This window comes from Psammomys obesus, unplaced genomic scaffold (genome assembly GCF_907164565.1).
Source record: "Psammomys obesus unplaced genomic scaffold, mPsaObe1.curated_primary_1811, whole genome shotgun sequence".
NCBI lineage: Eukaryota > Metazoa > Chordata > Mammalia > Rodentia > Muridae > Psammomys > Psammomys obesus.
The window spans coordinates 1,114,632-1,135,077 of record NW_026592368.1 but is presented as its reverse complement, the minus strand read 5'-3'; the positions used below and the strand labels follow the sequence as shown (position 1 = coordinate 1,135,077).

Genomic DNA, 20,446 nt, shown 5'->3' with positions numbered 1-20,446 from the left:
CCGGCCTGAGAAATACAAACTTGGCTTCGGAGCAAGGACTTCTGGAATTGTATGTAAGAACTACAAAAATGGCGTCAAGGGGGCGCGATGCATTCTGGTCGTAGTTACGAGCCTGCGTCCTTCCCTGTCCGTTGCCTGGACCGTGGACCCTGAGTCGCCTACAAATCCCAGAATCCCCTGCGCGCTGTTTCCAGCATTATAAACGCTGGGAGGTGGAGCTGCTACATAGTCCTCCAGGGCCCATGAAGAGACCCAAGACGCGCGCCGCCTCTCTATCTCTCCGTCCCGAGTCGGCTTGGGTTGATGACGCACTTCCGGCCTGGTTTGTTTTCTCCCGCTGGCGCCCTGGCCGGGGTCGTGAGCTGTGGTGGCGGTGTTTTGGGGGATACGGTGGCCGCGCGCCCCGCTTTCCGGGAATCTCATCGGGGCCCCGGGCCCGGGAGGCTGCGTTGGCGGCGGCCTGCTCGGTGGTGCTGGCCACATATGGTTAAGGGATCTGGGTCCAGTCCATGCATGGTTCTTGGTAGCTGCTAGGGGAAAAGGCCAAGTACCTATCCATAAATCCAGCAGTACAGAAGGTACCACAAACAAAACTCCAACACAAAGAAGAGAACTACACCCAGGAAAACACAGGAAATATATAACACCACATCAGCAAAACCAAAGGAAGGAACACGGACACACACACAAACACACACACATATCACCACTACCAACATCAAAATAACAGGGAGTAGCAAAAACTTCTCATTAATATCTCTTAACATCAATGGCCTCAGCTCCCTTGTAAAAAGACACAAAAAAGGAGCTTTCTTCTTCATACAAGAAACACACCTCAGCACTAAATTTAGACATCTCATCGGGGCCCCGGGCCCCGGAGGCTGCGATGGCGGCGGCCTGCTCGGTGGTGCTGGCGTTGAATGCAGAAACGGAGGAGGAAGAGAAGGACCCCGGAGTCTGGCGGGACCCTGACACCTCCCGGAGGCGCTTCTGGCGGCGGGAGCTGTGCCGCCCCTGGCTGCGGCCCAAGCGGCGCTCCAAGGAGCAGATGCTGGAGCTGCTGGTCCTCGAGCAGTTCCTCAGCCTCCTCCCGCGCCCGCTGCGGGACCCCGTGCGCCACCGGCGCCCCGAGAGCGGGGAGGAGGCGGCGGCCTGGGCGCGCGCCCTGCACCCGACCTCCCCGTAGGTGAGGACCCCCCAAACCCCGAGACCTCAGGCGAATGAGTCTTCCCCCCGCCGTGTCAAGGGCTCCGAAAGGGAAGGGCATATTTTGAGGTGTCAGGGTTGAACAAGAGCCACCGTCCAGGGCCAGGAAGGCTCGGCTCAGGTATAGCTCGTCCCCTTGTTTACCGGTTAGTAGTGAGGAGGAGGTGGACGCTGGCACTTCCCTTGTCTCCCTTCCGCCCATTCAGCCCAGTCAAAACTGCTGGGAGGTGCTGGCTAGCTTAGGCTAGCCCCGAAGCCGCGTTTCATGGGTCCCTGAGTCCAGTCGAGGTGACATGGAACGCTTTGTTACCCTGTCACTCGGCTCACCAGCTCCTTGCTCTCAGCAGGGACAGCGAGCACTAACTGAGGTCTTGCGCCCCTCCAGGCCACCCCAATCAAGGCCGAGGCTGGATCTCCCCCCCCCCCCCCGGGGAGAATGGCAGCAGCTGGCCTCGGACCCCCAGGATGGCTCGTGTGAGGAGAGCACGGATGACTATGGGAGCACGGCCGTGTTGGGTGAGGGCCGTGTTGGGTGAGTGATGTTCCTCTCTGACGCCCTGTGGTCCACGTGGCCAGGGTCTCCTCGCGGATGCTGTCATGAAGTGTCCTTCCCAGAATGCCCCAGTTCCTGTCCTCCTGCCTCTGGAACCCCTCTTCTTCCCAGAATGCCCCAGTCCCCATTCCCGCCTCCCTCTCCCCAAGCACCCAGGGGAACAGTTCTTATAGATCGACTCCCCTCCCCACAACCCGACCAAGACCTCAGGTCCTGACACTGACATTGAAGTCCTGGGCTGGGCCCGTTCTCTCACTGCTCACATTCTCCTATTTCAGGCCTGGAGAACCAAGCTGCCTGGAATCCCAACCAGATCCCAAAGCCTGCGCAGGCCTGGGTACAAGGCGCGCCCCCGGGGACAGACCCTGACAGGGAAGAGAAACCACCTAAAAATGCTGTCCTGCCACTGCCACAGACCCAGGGTTCTCCAGGAGAGCCAGGGGCCACAGCAACCTCACATGTCCCTTGGGCACCCAAGGAGGAACGGCTTTAGAGAAGTGGAGAGCCAGGGCACACGACCACCTTGCACACCCCCTCTGCGGGCCAAGGAGGAAGAGCTTTGGAGAAGTGGAGAGCCAGGGTGCACGGCCACCGCCCACACCTTCTGCGGGGCCAACGTGGAAGGGCTAAGGAGAAGTGGAGAGCCAGGCCCCCAGGCCACCTTGCACGTCTCTGTGTGGCTAAGAAGGAAGAGCTTTGGAGAAGTGGAGAGCCGGGGTGCAAAACCACCTTGCAGGTCCCCTGGGGGGCCAAGGAGGAGGGGCTTTGGAGAAGTGACAACTTTGGGGAGGTTGCCACTGCCCCTGCCCTTGCTGGGGACAGCAGAACCTGCTGATGGCTTTGGGAAGGTTGCCACCGCCCCTGCCCTCACTCAGTATCAACTGTGCCACTTTTGTGAAGTAGTCCCCACTGGAAAACAAGTTTGCTGTGGGGAGTGGAGGCTGGCTCATCTCCTCAGTCTGCTACTTTGAGTCTGAAAACGACTGGTGAGCCATGCTAATCTCCCTTCCCTTTCTTTCTCCCTCCACTTCCTCCTTCATCCCTTCATCTCCATCCTTTTCCAGCCCCCTACTTTTCTTAATTCATGTAGGAAGTGTTTCCTCCTGACTGCCTTGGAGTAGTTGATTGTATGTGTTCGCTGAGAGGTCATAGGTAGGCTGGACCTTACTGTGGTCGCAGATGTAGTCCCTGAACATGAGCTGTACGTCAGCCACTCAGGCCATGTGGTGCACAGGCCTGTAATTCTAGCTTGACAGCAAGTCGGAGGCCAGCCTGAACTCTTTGTAGGAAGCTCTTCCCTGACAGAGAGCAAGCCAGCCTTCAGCAGGAGCAGCTGTGCACTATAGGGAGCTCATGAAAATACTCAAGCTAAGTCAAAGGACAGTCTTCCAACATTAAAAGTGATGGTGCGTACACGACTTAACTCTGTAAATGTAGCTAACATTGCCTATAGATTTCAGGATTAAAATGGTTTTTATGAACGTATAGATCAGTTTTATTTGGAGGGGGTTTATGGGGCGTCTTGGAAAATGCTGCTGTTTTTGTCTGTGAGGACAGTGTAAACTAGGTTTTCTCCTTCCTCAGGCGGGTGAGCAAGCACATTAAGCCAATTCCCTCCACAGTCCTCTCCTTGCCTGGCACCCCAACAACATTTTGCTGGCTGCAGGGTCATGTGACTTCAAATGCAAGTGAGAATAAGTGGGCACTGCCTGTTGCTCAGCATTGACAGGTACCCATTAGGCTCCTTTATTTGCAAAGTATAGTACCCTGTGAGCAGCTCGGCGATAAAGGGAACTTCCTAGTCTAGAAAAAGCTGTGGCTGGGATGTGACTCAGCAGGTAGATAACTTACTGAGCTGGTTACCGTCCCCCAGCACTGCAGAAGCCCGGCAGGTGCTGCACGCCTGTAAACCCAGCACTGCCTGTGGAGCTAAGGTTAGAGGCTCAATTACAGACTGAGATTGAGGGCAGCCAGGCTATATGAGACCCCGTCTCAAGAAAGAGAAAAAGAACAAGTGAACTGATGCACAGTGATGAACAAGAGCAAGTAGCAGAAGATATGATGTACTCATCCACAGGGTTAGCAGGAGCTGCAGCAGGTCGTTATGCACAGTAACCTAGCCAGTACAGTGAGGGGTCTTAGGGAGAGTCGGTAGTCTTGAGTGCAGGGTAAGCTCATGCTCTGTCCACCCGTCCATCTCTCTCTCAGACTGTCCTGCTCAGTTTTTAAATCAATTGATTTTATTTATCTCTGTGCATGTAGGTATGCACGCCTGGCAAAGGCCAGAAGGGGCAAGAGATGCCCAAGAGCTAGAGGTGGTTATGAGCCACCTGATACAGGTGCTGGGAGCCCAACCCAGTCCTCTGGAAGAGCAGCAAGTGTGTTAACCACTGAGCCATCTCTTTGGTTCAGTTCTCTGTGTTTTGATGTAACAAGGAGTTGGAAGGATGAAGCCCAGGTTTGTCTGGTGCTGACCATCCTCCCTCAGCCTCTTGTCCTGAAATTACCAGTCTGCACCTTCATGCCCACCAGCCTCTTTCTTGGACTGTTTCAGGTCCTCATTTTGTGTCCCAGGCCACAGACTGCAGAGAACAGTGAACCTGACTTAGTTACGTGTTCTGAGGGTGTACAGACAGAACACTCCCTCTGTCTTTACCCGAGGCTAGAGGAGACTTGCCACCCTGCTAGAGCTTTAAGAATCATGCCACGGGTTGCTTTTTAAAACCTGTCCCTCAACAGGGCCTTTTCCCCTTTAGCAAAAGGAAAAGCCAAGAATTCATCACCGTTTTGTGTTGACTCTTTGGGGCAGAGTCGACCCACCTTCAGTACCTATGTCAGGGTTTCCCAACCCCTGGGGAGTGTGACCCCAACATGGGTAAGACGACCCTTTCACAAGGGCCACCCAAGACCACCAGAACACACTTACATTACACTTTACATCAGCAGCAAACTTGCAGTTACAAAGCAACAATGGGAATAATTTCTGGGGCGGGGCACCACAGCTTGAAAAAGCATGTGAAAAATTCCAGAAAACCACCCCAGCCCTATCATTTATACTCAGGCTTAATTACAAAATGAATAAGCAAAAAAAAACAAACAAACGGGCAGTGTTGCTTACTGGTGGAGCATTTGCCAAGACTGTAGCAAAGCGCCAGGTTCAATGTTCAGCACCGTGAACAAAAAACTAAAAAGAAAAATCTGGGCGGTGAAGGTGGAGCTAAGATAGTCTTGGGGCTCTGTGCTCAGGAATTTGTGGTCCATTAGTTATCCAGGATCCCCTGGCTCTTCCAGCAAATAAGACAGGACGGGACTGTCTGGACATGTCCGTCCACAGTTGCCCATGACCCCCAGGCAGGAGAAGCTGATGCCCCAACCCTTCAGACCCTCAGCTGCCGCTGTCATTTGGAAGTTGAGCTTAGGGAGCTAGAGGTTTGTTTTGGTTTGGTTTTGAAAACAGGGTTTATCTGAGTCACTCTAGCTCAGGCTGGCCTCGAACCCACATAGATCCCCCTGCCTCCGCCTCCCCGAGCGCTGGGATTAAAGGCTTGGAGCCCAGAGTTGTTTTACAGAGTCTTGAGGTTCAGGCTCCTCTTCCTTCCTCCTCGACTCCTCTTCCTCCTCCTCCTCCTCCTCTTCCTTCTCAAATCTTCCTCCTTGCCTCCTCCTCAACTCCTCCTCCTCACCATCTCCTCAACTCTTCCTCCGCCTCGACTCCTCCTCCTCTGACTCCTCCTTCAACTCCTCTGACTCCTGGAGTCCTCGACTCCTGGTTTTCCTGCCTTGGCCTCCAGGGGTCATACCCATGTTCAGATGCTTCCTGGAGAATTAGAAGAGTCCAGAGGAAGCAGATTCTGGTCCTTCCCTGTCCTTCAACCTCCTAAGGCCTCAGAGGTGACAGTGGATCCGAGGTGGGAGCCAGCCCTTTGTTGGCAGGGCAGGACTGCCTCTCTCAGCCCTTTGTTGGGTGTCTTCACCTCTAGCTTTATTTATCTCAGTGTGTGTGTGTGTGTGTGTGCGCGCGTGCGCGTGTGTGCGTGCGCGCGAGCCCAGGACCTGTGTCCACCCGGCTTCATGCCTGGGTTCCAGGCTCAGGCTGCCATCTCTGGTTCCCTGTGGATGCTGCGGATCCAATTCAGGTCCCCGTGCTGGTCCAGCAAGCGCATCCCTGGCTGTCCTTTCCTGCATCCTCCCATCCTGACTGGCCTCCTGCCTCCTCCCTCGCGCTTTCCACAACAGTGTTCTTGGCCTGCATCAAGGAGGTGGACGAGAAGCCGGCCAGCACCCCATGGGGCAGCAAGATGCCATTTGGCCAGCTGATGGCCTAGTTCAGCAGCGCTGGCGGCTGGGTGCACGTTGTCGGCTTCTCAGCCAGCAGGAGCTGCCTGGCCTGGGTCAGCCACGACAACATGGTGTCGGGGGCCAAGCTTCCAAGAGCATGCATGAGTCCTTGCCTGGCAGTGGGGGGAGGGATACAGTTAGCGATCTGTACACACTGGCTCTCCTAGATGAGAGCCAGCTAGGGGGAGTGTATACAGCTAGTGATCTGTACATGCTGGTTCTCCATGGCAGCTAGGAGAAAAAGTATATACAGCTGGCCACCTGACCTCTGAACATGCTGACTCTCCTAGATGACAGCAGCTAGGGGGGTGTATACAGCTGGCCAGCTGGCCACGCTGGCTCTCCTAGACCACAGTAGCTAGGGGGAGTGTATAATTAGTGATCTGTGGATGCTGGCTCTCCACGGCAGATATGGGGAGTGTATATAGCTGGCCACATGCACTCTGGACACAGCCTAGAGCACTGCAGCTAGGGGGAGTGTATACAGCTGGCCGAGAAGCCCAGGATAGAGCAGCTGGGTCCCAGTGGGGGTCAGTAATCCGCCCCTGCCCATCAGCAGCGCCTGTAGCCAGCAGGCTCGGTCTCTGCCGCCCTGATGAAGATGATGGCTTGGAGCTGGGAGGATGGCACCACAGACACCTGACTGGCTTCTCACGTCTGTGGTCCCCACCAGCCCCCAGGGAGATGGGACAGAGTGTGGTGGCCCAGGAGGCAGAAGCAGGAGGCAGGAGGCTCAAGAGTTCAAGGTCAGTCCAGTCTCCGTCCCAGAAAACCAGAGCTGAAGCTGCTGCCCTTGCCCAGCACACACACGCGCGCGCGCACGCACACACACACACACACACACACACACACACACACACACACACACCCTCTCAGCTCCTTCCCTTGACACCACCCCAAACAGGAGAGGCACCATCTTCCTCCTGCCTTCTTGCCCCAGGTCTGTGGGGAGAACCCAAATGGTGCTTTGTCACCAGACTGCCGTGAAAGGTAGCTTGGCGACGGGAAGAAGCCTGGAGCCCGCTCTCGGGCGCCTTGGCACTTGCCCTCCCATGGGCAGCCTGGGAATGTGCCTGGGGATGGCCTCCACCTGACCACCCCGTGAGGACACAGTGGCATGTGGACAGCTGGGATGTGGTCCTCCCCATGCTGACTCTACTAGTTGTCTTGTGAAAGGGTCACCATGGCAGAACTGTGCTCTGCGACAGCTTTGCTGGTGTCAAGCTTTTGTTTTGTTTTTAAATTTAATTTTTATTTTTTATATTAATTATAGTTTACTTTGTAGCCCAGCTGTAGCCCCCCTCCCTTCCTCCCGTCATTCCTCTCCCCATCATCCCTCCCTCCCCATCATCCTTCACTCCCTCCCCATCAACCCTCCCTCTCCATTATCCTTTCCTCCCCACCATCCCTCTCTCCCTCCCCATCATCCTTCTCTCCCTCCCCACCAATCCTCCCTCCCTCCAATATCATCCATCCCTCCCTCCCTCCCCATCATCCCTTCTCTCATTTCCTCCCTACTCCTTCTCCAGTCCACTGCTAAGAGAGGTTCTTCTCCCCTTCCATCTGACCCTAGTCTATCAGATCTCATCAATACTGGCTGCAACGTCCTCTGTGGCCTGGCAAGACTGCTCCTCCCTTGTGGGGGGTGGAGGGGAGGTCAAAGAGCCGGCCACTGAGGTCATGTCAGAGACCTTGGTGTCAAGTTTTCACCCCTCCATGTGAATACACTCTTACAAGCCAGGCATGGTGGTGCAGGCCCACGATCCCAGCATCTGGGGAGCTGAGGCAGGGGGATCATGAGTTCGAGGCCAGCCTGGTCTGCAGGGTAGGAACCTCACGTGAAGGTGGCACTGCCCAAGTTTGGTCCCCAGTGTGCGCCTCACATAGGAGGAGAACCATGTGTGACGCACATACCCCCTGCGCAGGGTGTCGACTCTGAAGGCGGAGTTTCTGCCACTGCTCAGTTTGTCCTTCTCAGAGAACAGCATCGTGGCCAAGGTGAGTGTGCGCCCCTCCTGGGATGCCTCCTGTGTTGGGCCCAGGACTTGTCTCACACACACACACACACCCCCGGACACACGTCCCCACAGTGTGCACCCTAGCTGGGTGCCACCTGCTTGTGCCATTTCCAGGGTGTGCCCCTCACACACTCCCCTGCACACAGTCTCCTGTAGTGTGCCCCTTCTTGGGGTGGCACCTGCCAGTCCCAGGATGTGCTCCTCACACCCTCCTCCGCACACAGTTCCCCGAACACCTTGTGCCTGCTCGCAGGGTGCCACTTGCCTGTGCCAGTCAAACAAGGCGCAAGTGCTGCCCAGAGCCTGCACAGAAGGGAGAGAACATTCTCGCAGTCGCCCGCTGACCTGTGTACCAAACACACAGCATAATAACAACCTGAAATGATAGTGAGTGTGTAAAGGCCCTTCTCACGGGCTGCGCCGTGGCCTCCGCCCTTCAAGGAGTCTGAGGAGGAGGAGGCTGTCTCTGGAAGCTCTGCAGACAGGTTGGTTCACCCTGGTGTCCTGTCTACCCAGCTCTGCAGGCCTGTTGGGTTGAAGGCTCTGTAAGGAGTCTCCCTATTTGTTTGTTTCTTTTGGGGTTGTGGATTGGGATGGAACCCAGGACTCCTGAAGGCTGATTTCAAAAGCCAGGAAGGCTCTGGCTGCCCAAGCAGGCTGTTCTCAGAGGCCTTGTTGGGGACTGGTTGGTTTCAGCCATGCTCCAGTCACTTCTGAGCTTGGAAGGAGAAAGTGGTTCTTTTTGTGTCCGAATCTGCTGAGCCCTGTTCTGTCCCTACCAGCCCCATGCTAAGGCTATGGCCTTTCCTCCTCCCTCCCTCCCTGTCCTCCTTCTGCTGCCTTCCCTCCTTCTCCTTCCCCCTCCCTCACTCTCCTCCTCTCTCCTGTATTCCTCTCCCTCCTCTTTCCCTTCTCCATTCCCCCTCTCTCCCTTTCCCGCTCCCTCTCCCTTCCCCTTCTTCCCCCTTTCTCCCCTTCCCATTCCTTCTCCCTCCCCTCTCCCTCTTCCTCCCACTCTTCCTCTCTCTGCCTCTCTCCTTTCTCCCTTTTTCTCTCCCTTTCTCTTTCTCTCACTTTCCCTCCCTTCCTCTCTCTCCCTTTCTCTCCCTTTCTTTCCCTCTCTCTCCCTCTCTCTCTCCCTCTTCTCTGACACCAGATGGCTGTGAGCCACCGTTTGAGTGCTGGGACTCGAACTCAGGACCTCTGGAATAGCAGCCAGCACTCTCAACCTTTGAGCCATCCCTGCAGCCCCCCTGACTTTGAACTTGTAGCCTTCTGGCCAACATCCTTCAGATAGCACCACGCAAGCACCAGTAGCCAGTGTATGTGGCTTTGGGGACCTGGCCAGGGCCTGATGTAGTCTCGGGCCTACCCGCTGGGCCACATCCTGGGTGAATGAGCCCTCCCACTCTAGGACAGGGTCTCGTTGTGTAGCCCTGAGGAATCTGGAGCCTAGTGCACCTCCAGCCATCTGTCGGTGCGGGGCTTGGGGGAATGGCCTCACTCTTCCACCGACCTCATGGTCTCGATCTTCTTTTAGCCAGGTGTCCATTTACAAGGTGGACAAGCAGGACAGTCGCAAATTATGTACCACTGGCATCGACGGGGCCATGATGATCTAGGATTTCAAGGTATTGTCTCTCCAGTGGCGGTGGCAGCGCTGAGGTGCAGCCCAGGCCATGCATACACTATCCACTGAGCCGCCCTGCCGTAGTGCCTGGCAGAAGAGCCAGCCACAGAGTCCCAAAGACAAGGGGAGCACAGCCCCCAGCAGGTGGGTGGGTGGTGGCTCTGAGCCACCTTTGTCCTCAGGAAAGCTTGGTGCCGTATTGAAGCCAGCAGCCCACACAGCTGTGCACAGACACAGCTTCACAGTTTACACAGTTGGCCGTGGGCTCAGTCCTGGAATGCCCAGGCTTGGGAGGCTGAAGCAGGGGGATTGCTCTGAGCTTGGTGCCAGCCTGAGCTAGATGATAGAAACTTACCCCCACATACACCAAATAAATAATGCAATGAGCGGAGAAGATAGAACACGCGCACGCACACACACACACACATGCAACAAGTGTGATAATACAAAAAGTAGTATAGGGCCTGGAGTGATGGCTCAACAGTTAAGAGCACTCGCCTAGGCCTCAGGATTTGGTTCCCGACACCCCCTTGGCAGCTCACGACCAAGTCCATGGAATCTGATGCTCTTCCACCTTCCACAGACCAGGCACACATGTGGTGTGTGCAAAAATACATACATACATACGTACATACATACATACATGTGTACATACATACATAAATTAGGTGGGTGGTGTAGCACACCTGTAACCCCAGTATTCGGAGAGGCTGAGGCAGGGGCATCTCTGTGAGTTCAAGGCCAGCCTGGTCTACATAGCAAGTCCAGGACAGCCAGGGCTGCGTAGAGAGACCCTGTCTCAAAAAAACAAAATGACGTAAATAAATCCTGAAATAAAGGTCCAGACTTAGGGACACATGTCTTTAATTCTAGGAGTCAGATGAGGATTGGTCTCTGTGGAGTTGGAGGCAGCCTGGTATACAGAGTTCCAGGCCAGCCAGGGCCAGGCAGTGAGGGGAAGAAGTGTGAGGGAAGGAAGGAGGGAGGAAAGGGAGGAATGAAGGGAGGAGGGAAGGATGGAAGGAAGGTAGGAGTGAGGGAAGGAAGGAATGGAGGGAGGGAAGGAGGGAAGAAAGGGAGAGAGGGAAGGAAGAAAGGAAAGGAGGAAGGCTGTGTAGCCTGAGGTGATGTGAGCTCTTGGGGAAGGAGATTCCATGCCCTGAGGCCAGGGAGTATAGCAGTGTGGCAGAAAGCCAAGGTCTCCAGGGCTGACAGAGCTCTGCTTTCCCCAGACCCATCCATCTAGGGCCTCCGCAGCCTGTGAGGAGGAGCCACCCACACTAGGACCAGGATCCTTAAACAAAGTAACATGTCTTGGACATAGTGATATTCACTTAATAAAATATATACTTCAAATATTCAAACTGTATGAGCAGGGACAGCAGAGAAACCAGCAAAATAGCAGCTGGTCAATTATTACAATAGTTCTTTGAGTTCTCATCCATTTTATTATGGATGAGAGAGGGAAAATGTTCAGAGGTACGTGGAAGAGTTCAGATCAGAGAGAAAAAGAAGCAGACTTGATATGACCAAGACTGTCTCGAAGAAAATAGTGAATATTAGGAGAAAAGTAGAGGTAGCTTAGACAGAGACAAAGTATGCTTTCATCAATGCACAGGCTGGACCAAGGGCCCCTCTCACTTACGTAGCGGGTGTGCAGCTTGGTCCCTTAACAATTGGACTGAGAGCTTTCACTGACTCTGTTGCTTGCCCTTAGTTCCCTTTCCCCTAGCCGGGCTATCTTGCCTGTCCTTATTGAGAGAGGATGCTCTTAGTCCTGCCTCGTGATATGTCAGGGTGGGTTGGTACACATAGTGAGCATCCCTGAAGAGAATGAGGTCATGGGGGAGTGAATATTGATGGTGTGACTGTGGGGAGAGAAGGGATGGGGGCCTGTTATGAAGGTATGAAATTAATTAATTAATTGGTGGAAAGACAGGGTAATTTCTAGAATATTTAGAAAATTAGGATAGTACAGAAAGAGATGAAGCTGTTTGGGAAGGCACAGGAATCTAGATGAGTGTTTTGAGGTGTATAACAAGTACATTTATTCCCCCTTCAGGCAACCCGGAAGCCATCATGGGTGTTAATATCCTGATAGGAGCCACAGGTCAGTAGAGAGCAGTATGTTCCTTTTGTCAGAGCAAGAAAAATGGTTATTTTGCTAGACAAGGACTATTTCACTAATTCTGGATGAATGCTGTTTTTGGTATGTGTGTTTATTTGTTTGTTTTTGTTGTTTGTTTCTAATCACCAGAATTCCTTTGATACTGCATGTTGAGCAGGTCCAGGACTGACATTTTTGGATAATTGCACTTCCTGGAACCTAACAAGTTTAAACTATTAGGAAAGCCTGATTACGCTCTTCACACCTATTATGTCCTTTTAAAAAGTAATGGGTTTAGTTATCACATGCCACTATATAGATTTCCTTCTGATGTGTTTTTTATTTCCCATATTTACATGTGTCATATTTTTAAAATCATAATTATTAGGCAGAATATCTTTAGGAAGAACCTAACAGTCTGGTAGAATTTTTCTATCTTAATGAGAACTGTATAATTACATGTATTAATGAAATTACACACTTTGCAGAAGTCAAAAATTATTACTATCACCAAATACAATCACCATAAATACAGGTAGTTCTTATTTTGAATGATTTGTCCATGATTATTATATGTCCAAAGTATACTACATATTTTATTAATAAATGTACAGAGCATCTCCCATGTTTCAGTTACAGTTCTTTGTTTCTCTAGGATTAATATATAAAATTTACTGTATACTAATAAGCATGTGCACTCCTCTCCACTCTTCCAAGCTTTCTGACTTCTTTGTGCATGCATTCATCTTTAAAGTATTCTATGATTTTTGCATGTGTTGGACGCCAAGGTTCACAGTTTTAATGATTTTGCATGCTGCCTTTTTTCACCTGAGCCTTTAACAGGTTAAAAAATTAGGAATTAATAATCTTTGGAGATGAATATAAATTTTATGATATTTTTACATTACTGTCTTTTAAATATTATTATTATTTATTTCAATTTATTCAAATTATATTGTGTCTGTGGCCCTCTCCCTCATCTCCTCCCAATCCCACCCTCTTTCCCTCTTCTCCCCCTGCACCCCTCCCCTAGTCCACTGTTAGGGAAGGTTGTCCTCCCCTTTTATTTGACCCTATACAAGTATTCCTCCTAATTGACCCTATATAAGTATTCCTCCTATTGTTGCTGATATCATTATAGTTATCTATCCTTCTATCTAACATCTATCCTCTGTCTGTTGTTTATATCATATATCTATTACACACACATACACACACAGTTTTGTATATGTCATTTCTTCAAAACACATGTGGCTCAAATTTTTTCTTAATCAATGTCTTAAAGTCAAAATTTGAAATGCATGTGTCACTTTGTCAGTTATGGCCTGAGCCGTGGAATGTTGACATCATAGTGGTTTCTCCCCCTGACTACTACAGAATGTTTACACTTCAGTGGTTCGTCTACAAACTGCTGTAGCCATTTTGGTTAGTGCCAGGAAAGAAAAGAATAATTTTTTTGCCCAGTGAAAGGTTCTCCATTCCAGGCTCCACTGTAAAGGTATTTTAAAATGCTCATTATAATTTTCATGCTAGACTAATGGTCTCAGGAAGTGTTCTGTCTTGATTTCTCTAGAACCTGTGATCTAATTCTTAACAGTTGTTTCATGAAAAGCTACTCCTGTTAGCAATAGTCAGTACCATTCCCCCAAAGAAACAAAGTTATCATGACAGAGAGGTATGCTTTGAGTTATGCAAGAGAATGACATCCATGTATCTTCAAAACTATATGCCAAAGTTATGAGAGATTATATTCTGTTTCATCTAGTTGTTTTACCCACTATGCCAACAAAGTTTTGTTGGAAACTGCTCAGATTTCAGCCCCAAATCCAAGAACTTTCTGGTTTCAAACATATATTTCTCAATATGTGAACACTGATTCTGCTAGATAGGAATTCCAGACATACTCATTTAATTTAAATATTCTCATGAAACTACATTGGCAATATTTTATAAAATACCTTTACATTATTGCCGAATGCATTTGATGACAACCATTGGCTGATGTCTCTCTTTGACTGTTCAATTCACAGGGATCTTTAATCCTTCCCAGGTTAAAACTATGGCTTGTCAGTACATATTCCTTGAATGAAATATAATGACTTAGGCATAGTAATATTCACTTAATAAAATATATACTTTAAATATTCAAACTGTATGAGCAGGAATAGTAGACAAATCAGTAAAATAGTAGCTACTCTATTACAAGGAATAATTTTATTATGATCAGAGAGGAAATATGTTCAGAGTCACGTGGAAGAGTTGAGAGGAGAGAGAAAAAAAAAAGCAGACTTGATATGACAAAGACTGTCTAGAAGAGAATGGAGAATATTAGGAGAAAAGTGGAGATAGGTTAGAAAGAGACAAACTGTGCTTTCATCAATGCACAGGCTGGACCTTGGTCCACCTACATATATGTGGCAGATCTACATCTTGGTCAACATGTGGGACCTCTAACAATTGGATTGAGGGCTGTATCTCACTCTGTTGCTTGCCCTTAGTTCCCTTTCCCCGAGCTGGGCTGTCTTCCCTGTCCTTAATTGAGAGAGAATGCTCTTAGTCCTGCCTGATGTGATATGTCAGGGTGGGTTGGTACACATATTGAGCCTCTCTGAAGAGAAAAAGGGAATGTGGAAGGGGAGAATGATGGTGGGACTGTGAGGAGAGAAGTGATGGGGCCTGGGATGAAGATGTGAAATTTATAAATAAATTAATTAGTGTAAAAAATTTCAGGGTATCGGATAGTGCAGAAAGAGTTGAGGCTGTTTGGGAAAGCATAGGAATCTAGATGGGTGTTTTGAGATGTATAACAATTCCATTTACATCCCCTTCAAGGAACCTGGAGGCCACCATGGGTGTTGACATCCTGATAGGAGTCACAGGTCAATAGAGAGCCGTATGTCCCTATTGTCGGAGCAAGGAAAATGGCTAATTTCCTGGACTATTTCACAAATTCTTGATGAATGCGGTTTTTTCCTTTTTTTGTATGTTTGTTTGGTTTTTGCATGTTTCTTTCTAATCACCAGAATTCCTTTTATAATGCATGTTGAGCAGGTCCAGGACTGGAATTTTTGGATATTTGCACTCCCTGGAAACTAACTAGTATATACTACTTGGAAAGCCTGGTTACTTTCTTTACACGTATTTATTACTACTATTTTAAAAATAATGGGTTTAGTTACCGCATGCCACTATATAGATTTCCTTCTTATGTGTTTTTATTTCCCATACTCATATGTATCACATTTTAAAAATCATATTTATTCAGCAGAATATCTGTATGAAGAAATTTATAGTTTGGTAGAGTTTTCCTGTCTTAATTAGAAATGTATAATTATACATATTAATGAAATTACACACTTCAAGAAAGCAAAAATTATTACTATCACCAAATACAATCATTTTAAAGATAGGCATCCTAATTTTGAATGATTTGTCTGTGATTATTTTATGTCTAAGATATACTAAATTTCTTTATTAGGAAGCTTACAGAGTATCTCCCTTGTTTCATTCACAATTCTTTGTGTCTCTAGGATTAATATATACAATTTACTATATGCAAATAAGCATGTGCACTTCTCTCCAATCTTTAAAATTTTCTGACTTCTCTGTGCATGAAGCTTTCTGACTGTATCTCAGTAAAGCACATTCATCTTTAAAGTATGCTATGATTTTTGCATTTGTTAGACTCCAAGGTTCACAGTCTTAATGATTTTGCATGAAGCCTTTTTTCACATGGGCCTTTAGCAGGTTAAAAAAATTAGGAATTACTAATCTTTGGAGATGAATATAAATTTCATGATTTTTTTTAACATTACTGTCTTTTTAACATTGCTGTTATTATCGTTTATTACAATTTATTCAAATTACATTGCGGCTGTGGCCCCCTCCTTCATCTCCTCCCAATCTCACCCTCCTTTCCTCTCTCCCTATGCCTCACCCCTAGTGCACTGATAGGGAAGGTCCTCCTCCCCCTCTGTTTGACCCTAGTCTATCATGATTTATACAAGTATTCCTCCTATTTTTGCACACATCTTATAGGTATCTATCCTATTTAACATCAATCATCTATCTATCCTCTATATCATATATCTTTTATATAAACTTACACACATATATTATTGTGAAAATGTTATTCCAAACACATGTTGTTCAAGAATTGTTCAAAACCACTGTTTTAAAGTCAACAGTTTGAAAGAAGTGAAATGCATGTGTCACTTTGTCAGTTACGGCCTGAGCCTTGGAATGTTGACATCACAGTGGTTTCTCCTTCTGACTACTACAGAATGTGTGCTCTTCAGTAGTTTGTCTACAAACTGCTGTAGCAGTTTTTGTTTAGTGCTAGGAGAGAAAAGCTTAATTTGTGCCCAGTGAAAGATTCTCCATTCCGGGCTCCACTGTAAAGGTATTTTTAAATGACTATTATGGATCTCATGATACACTAATGGTTTCAGGAAACATGTCTTGATTCATTCAGATTATGTAAACCCAGATTCATGAAAAACTACTCATACTACAATTTAGTACCACTCCCCAAAAGAAAGAAAAAAAATACCTGAAGTATGCTCTGAGCTATAAAGGAGAAAGGTGTTTGTATATCTGACCAAGTTATGAGTGAGGACTATTCTCTATGCCATCTAATTTTGGTACTCATCCGACTACAAGGATTTGTTTTAAATTTGTGTCAGCTTTAAACCTTAAAATCTCAAAAACTCTCTGGTTTTCAATAGACTTTTATTGTTTCTGACATATTTTGTGTTCTTTGGAACCTAAATCTCAATATTTTGATATAAATTCAGATTAGACAACTGTTTTCCAAACATGCTCATTTACTTTCAATTCTGTTATCATAAAACTAAATTGGTACTACTTTTAACATACCTTTACATTACATACCTTTCACTTATGTCCATATTGAAAACCATTGGCTGCTGTCTTTCTTCGACACTTTCATTCATTTCATTAAGTGCTTTCTAACTAAAAGCTATGGGATCTCTGTATACATTCCTTATTTTTATCAGAGTAATAGTCACATAAGTACAGATATATTTTAAATATTCAATTATATGATCTGGATAACAGGAAAAAACACCAAATCTTAGATGATTACAGGAAAGAATTTTATTATGGATAAAAGATGAAAAATTTTCAGAGGATTCTAGAAAAGTTCATACCAGAGGGGAGAAAAACATATTTCATGTGACTATGAAATATGAAAAGAAAGAGATTAGAAATATGAAAAGAAAGAGTCTAGGAGAAAAGAAAGAATATTAGGACAGGAAAGTGGAGATAGCTCAGACAAGTAAAGAAACTGCCTTCATAAAGAGATAGAGTTATACTAGAATATTTTGGGAGTTAGAAGAGTGCAGGAGGAGATAGGCTTGTTTAGAATGACAGGAATACAGGTGTGGGTTCTGAGATGTGTAAGAAGTACTTTTGCTTCCCCATCACTTGACCTGGAGGCCATCATTGGTGCTGATATCCTGATATCACAGGTCGATGGAGTGCCATATGTCCATTTTAGAACTGTATCACAAATTCTTAAGAATGTTGTTTTGTATCAGTATTTTTTACTTCATTCCAATGTTTCAGCCATTTGAAAGAAGTATTGAGTAGAAAATCTTCATAAAGTACTTTATACAATTTGGTAGAGTTTTGCTATCTCATTTAATACTGTAAAATTATACATATTAAACTACACAGTTTACAGAAGGTACAGTTTACTATCAACAAAATTCAATCATTTAAAGAAATAAGCATTCTAATTTTACATGATCTGTTCATGATTATAATGTGTCTAAAGTATACTATATATTTAATCATGAGATTTACCGAGTATCTTCCAGGTGGTTTCAGTTACAATTCTATGTGTCTTTAGCCTTTACTATATACTAATAAGTAAGCATCCTCCTCTATAGACATCAGTGCTGACATTCTTGTGCATGAAGCTTTCTGACCATCTCAGTAAAGCACATTCCCTTGAAAAACCTATGATTTTTACATCTGTTAGGCTCTAAAGTTCACAGGGTTAATGACATCTCCATGCTGCCTTTTTCAGGTGGAACTTTGCTAGGTTAAAAGCATTAGGAATTAATAAATGGGGATAAATATACATTTCACCATGTTTTGCACCAAGTATTTTGCCTCTTATTACACACATATTACATTAGGGTGAACAATGACATCCATGTTGCTACTCCAGTGACCAATTTTTAGGGGTCACCTACTTTGGCCTTCATTTAATGTTTGGTTCCTCGACCCGCGGGGCTTCAACGGGGTTCCTAAGTTGTAGAGATTGGAAGGAATGGGGGGAAGGGACAAGAGATGCAGGAATGAAAGCCAAGTCTGTTCATCTGATCAAGGCTTCCGTTTATTAGACATTTTTACCCAACTTATATAGGGAGAAGTCAGAAAAGGGGGGAAGGTTAATTTACTGCTGCAGGAGATAGGAAGAGTGCTTTCATGGGTTAAATATTGCACCTGCAAGATACCTAAAGGATGTTTTCTTAAGCTATTTCACGGATGCTCTAAAACTAACAAATGGATATCCTCACAATCTATCGCCCATGATTTCGGGTCCTAGGTAACTCTTCAACTAAATAGCTTTAGGTCTCCACTAAATGACCTTTGCTTGCTACTTGGCTTTGGCTTCAGTAAATAGCTTTGGCTCACTGTTTGACTTTGGCTTCAGTAGATAACTTTGGCTCCCAGCAGTTTGGCATCAATCTGTCTTTTTTTGTGAATCACTCTAGTATTTGAGTATTTCTTTTTCTCTCCAATATGATGCTTTGCAGTGTGCTTCCTGCTTTTATTTTTAAATCATGAATAATATTAGCAAACTTCATTAATAATGGGTAGTCTTTATTACTCAAATTTTAAAAATGATTTTAGTTGAAATACAATTACTTCATTCACCCCCTTCCTCACTCTGAACAAGTGGTTCTCAACTTACTGGTCCTGAACCTTTTGGAGATGGCATATTTGATATCTTCCTATCAAAGACTTACAATAGAATTCATAACAGTTACAAAATTACAGTCATAAAGCATCAATGAAATAATTTTATAATAATAAACCATACTAAACCTAAAATATTATGATTGTATCCTATGACATGAATAAAAGTATTAAAGTGTTAACCATTGATCTATATCCTACCAGCTACACTTCTTCCAACTTGAGTCTTCTCATGACTCTCAAGTTGATCACTTCTGGGGAAAAAAAAGCCTGTTTCTCCAATCTATTCCAAATACTTCTCTTCCTAAGTGACCTCTTCCTTTCTATTACATTTTAAGTATGTTTATAGCTCAACAGAATCCTGATTTGTGAATTGAGCCTGTGTTTTAAAACTATGCACCTTTTGAAATTTAGTATGGATATCAGTCTTATAATTATCTACTGAATATCTGTTCTGTTAGGTCGAGACCTGTCCCAGGAGAATCCATATTTACCCACTTGGAAGTCTATGAGGAGTTCACCTCCGATGGAATATACTGAACCTTCCTATGCCAAGGCTCCATGAAACTCAGAAGAGACAAAAGAAGAAAAAAAAACCTACATCTCTCTTTGTTCAGTGATGTTTTGGTTGTGTCTAATAAACTGTGAGTATGTTCCTCATGCCTGCCATACAATTAGAGGCTACACTTTGATTAGACTTTACTGTACAAAAATAAAAGTTTTTGATTTATGTTTTGCTTTATAATTATTTCATTATTTCCCATTTTATTTCTTATTACACATCCTGCCATGTTCCCTTACTTGGTCTCTTTTAAAATCATAGCTTCTTTTTTAATTAATTGTTGTTACACAAATATATGTATATTAAGGTACATATATGTATATTCCTACCTACATCAGTATAATCAGCGTAGTCAGTATAATGTTAATTGTATATATGTTTTCAGGATTGTCCATTTGATATTAGATAGCCAGTTGGTCTGCTCTTCCTATGGTAGGGGTATTTCTCTTACTCTCAAAATTTCACATTGGCACAGACTTTTTGAAGTAGGGTTGAAGCTTAGTGGGCTTTCTTCTGTACATATTTTCACTTTGTTATCACAAATATTTTAGTCATATTTTAAAAAATTAATTATTTAAAGTGTGATTCTGCTATTTGAATTAAGGAAAGAATAGCCACAATAGTGAAAAGGAGAGAGTTGTGGTAGAAGCTGACTCATGAGTATTCAAAGTTTGTGGACTACACTGTAAAATTTTTCTCAAAAAACTATTTAAAATATGAAAGGTAAAATCACTGATTATATTGGTTGTTCAAAGGGGACCCTATATTTAAGCCTCTGAGCTCATAACTTCCAAATTAGTGTGAAGAGAAGAAGAGACTATCCTATACTCCTCAGGGGAACTGCTGGTACCAGTATGTCCTGCCTGATGATCCTGGAGATGATAAGGACTGCTTTGATTGAAGCCTTATATATATTTGCGTTTTCTGGGACCACATCACAGATAATCTCCAGGGGCCATATTATTCTGAAAGGAATAAAATTAGTCCTGACCTCATCAAGTACATATTTTAAGGGGTATTCTCATAATTTTTTTAAATGGATTTTAGGATAGACATCAATAAAACAATCTACTCAGTT

General features: G+C 46.1%; 2 protein-coding genes across 4 annotated transcripts in view; one reads left to right on the top strand and one right to left on the bottom strand.

The window, feature by feature from the left end:
- The window catches only part of LOC129681246 (zinc finger protein 431-like), a 268,201-nt gene that overhangs the window by 31,000 nt on the left and 216,755 nt on the right, over positions 1 to 20,446 (bottom strand). The gene's annotated exons all lie outside the window — the stretch shown is intronic.
- LOC129681257 (uncharacterized) lies at positions 75 to 19,537 on the top strand. Of its 3 annotated transcripts, XR_008720822.1 has the most exons (8): positions 75 to 1,186; positions 1,592 to 1,738; positions 2,038 to 2,745; positions 8,023 to 8,095; positions 8,340 to 8,600; positions 9,656 to 9,889; positions 11,808 to 11,855; positions 19,268 to 19,537. XR_008720822.1 is itself a non-coding variant. In XM_055613167.1 (7 exons), the coding sequence occupies exons 3-7, from the start codon at positions 6,509 to 6,511 to the stop codon at positions 19,369 to 19,371; spliced, it is 651 nt and encodes a 216-aa protein (XP_055469142.1). In that variant the 5' UTR covers positions 75 to 1,186; positions 1,592 to 1,738; positions 2,038 to 6,508; the 3' UTR covers positions 19,372 to 19,537. The 3 variants fall into 3 exon arrangements, 1 of the variants encoding a protein (XP_055469142.1); XR_008720821.1 differs by having other exon boundaries at positions 8,023 to 8,600; XM_055613167.1 differs by lacking the exon at positions 8,340 to 8,600 and having other exon boundaries at positions 2,038 to 6,843; positions 9,656 to 9,746.

Bases quoted from the DNA above. Each gene is read 5' to 3' on its own strand.
- LOC129681257 (XM_055613167.1), top strand. From the start codon at position 6,509: ATGGGGAGTGTATATAGCTGGCCACATGCACTCTGGACACAGCCTAGA. The intron at 9,747-11,807 runs GTATTGTCTCTC...TTCCCCCTTCAG, and splicing joins TGATGATCTAGGATTTCAAG to GCAACCCGGAAGCCATCATG. The intron at 11,856-19,267 runs GTCAGTAGAGAG...CTGTTCTGTTAG, and splicing joins TATCCTGATAGGAGCCACAG to GTCGAGACCTGTCCCAGGAG.